A 1,779-nucleotide genomic window follows, 5' to 3' on the forward strand; every position below is an offset into this window, starting at 1 on the left:
TTGTTTTTCACATTCTGTTCACTTCCAGCACCGTCCAAACACTCGCTCTGACCAATAAGAAAGCTGCTAACGTCCAGCAGGCCAATAGAAATGCGTCTTTGAAGGCCCGCCCCCAGCAGGGAAGATGTTTGGAAACGCAGTTTCAAAAGAATAAAATATGCAAAACTCAATCTGGAAAAAGAGACGTTTAAAAAAGAAAATAACACAAATCTTAATAGATGAAATATAAAATAAAAAAATTTCATGATTTAACAAATTTAATCTGGAAAAAAAAAGCTCCTCTTTTTTAAAATTAAAACATTTTTCAAAGTTTCATTTTTAGTATTTTTTTCCAATTTCTTTAATAAAAATGTTTTCTGCTTTCAACAAAGATGGAACAAAATTCACTCCATAGGATGGTCAGTCCCTGGTCAGCCTGAGGAGGAACGTTAGATAAACTCATCACAGCGTCTCTGCTGGGCGGGGCTTACCTTGAACTTGTTCCCCACACTGATGAAGCCCAGCTTCCCGGCCTTCTGCTTCACGTCTCGGCTGTTGGTGGAATTCTCAAACAGCTCGCGGATGAAGCGGTCCTTGGAGTCGCTGACCAGACTCTCCAGCGACATGTGCAGAGCGTCGTTGTTCTTCTCCACAAACTTGGTCTGAGATGGAGGAGGCATGTTAGTCTCTATTAACCACGGCTCTACGTGTTTCAACTCTGCAGCATCCTGAACGCACCGTCTCGTAGCACACGGCTCCGGCAAAATGGCGGATGATGAATCCTTCGTCGTCTCTCACGTTCCGGTGGACGGCCAGCTTGGACTTCCTGGGAATCTGAAGGACAGAAAAACGGAGGGTGGACATCAGAGACGCAAATACGGACGTCTAACTGCAGGCGGTTCATTCTATAGAAAAACCTCATCTAGAGTGAAGATCTTTGTAGGACATTAATCCAGGACAGGAAGACGGACACAGAGCTTAGAAAGTCTTTAATAAACATTTTTGATTTTATGAACACAAATAAACTTTTCTAGCTTGTTGTTTTCTAGCCTCTTGGTTCAGACGTAAAGGTAACCGTGACGATGGCGGCTAGCAGCGGCTGTTAGCAGAAGCGGCGACTCACCGTGAGGCGGAAGTGGTTCTTGTGTTTGCTGTGGACGGTGTCGGTGAAATGCTGGTCGCTGGGCTGAGGGAGGCGGTTCTCCTCATCCAGGATGTCCAGGATGCCCAGAACCTTGGCCTCCACCAGGTCTGCAGAGAGAGGGGAGGAGGAGGATGGAGGATGAAGATTAAGGAGCAGGAGGAAGAGGAGGATGAAGAGGATGAAGATTAAGGAGCAGGAGGAAGAGGAGGATGACATCCTGAAGAAGAGGATGAAGGAGTCAACTCTGGTGTTCTGATGACCTGGCGGTGCGTTTAGAACCAGGCATCTTCATCTTCATCATGCTAATATTTCTACCGGCTCTTCTAACAGAACCAGAACTAAATCAGAGGATCTGGATCATTGGCTGGTCCTGAACCGGATTCAGTCACAGCAGATTCTGATTCACAGCAGTTCTGGGTCGACCTGCTCAGCTTGAGAGAACTCGTTAATGAACCCGGCAATGATCCGATCAGAACTTTCCTGTTCTGTTCAGTAAAGGTTCTGATCTCTGGTCCTTTCTGGTACCGAGGTCAAGTTCCGTCCATATCTCTCTGAATGTTCTACCAGAGAAGCAGGAAGCAGAGATCCAGGAACCGGGCTCCCCAAAACTGGTCCAAACGGCTAGAACCTCATTCTAAGGTCTGGTTCAGATCCAG

The 1,779-nt window shown here is 46.4% G+C and overlaps 1 protein-coding gene across 8 annotated transcripts in view; it reads right to left on the reverse strand.

Moving 5' to 3' along the window:
- The window catches only part of LOC107101489 (unconventional myosin-VI-like), a 76,546-nt gene that overhangs the window by 30,083 nt on the left and 44,684 nt on the right, over positions 1-1,779 (reverse strand). For all 8 annotated transcript variants that reach the window (XM_015400439.1, XM_015400438.1, XM_015400437.1 and 5 more), the window contains exons 16-18: positions 1,103-1,230; positions 718-813; positions 471-641 (exon numbers count right to left, since the gene is read on the reverse strand). In XM_015400439.1, coding sequence (XP_015255925.1) covers positions 471-641; positions 718-813; positions 1,103-1,230 — 395 coding nt within the window. The remainder of the gene's footprint in view (positions 1-470; positions 642-717; positions 814-1,102; positions 1,231-1,779) is intronic.

The sequence above is a fragment of the Cyprinodon variegatus genome, unplaced genomic scaffold (assembly GCF_000732505.1).
Source record: "Cyprinodon variegatus isolate N-32 unplaced genomic scaffold, C_variegatus-1.0 Scaffold1103, whole genome shotgun sequence".
Lineage (NCBI taxonomy): Eukaryota > Metazoa > Chordata > Actinopteri > Cyprinodontiformes > Cyprinodontidae > Cyprinodon > Cyprinodon variegatus.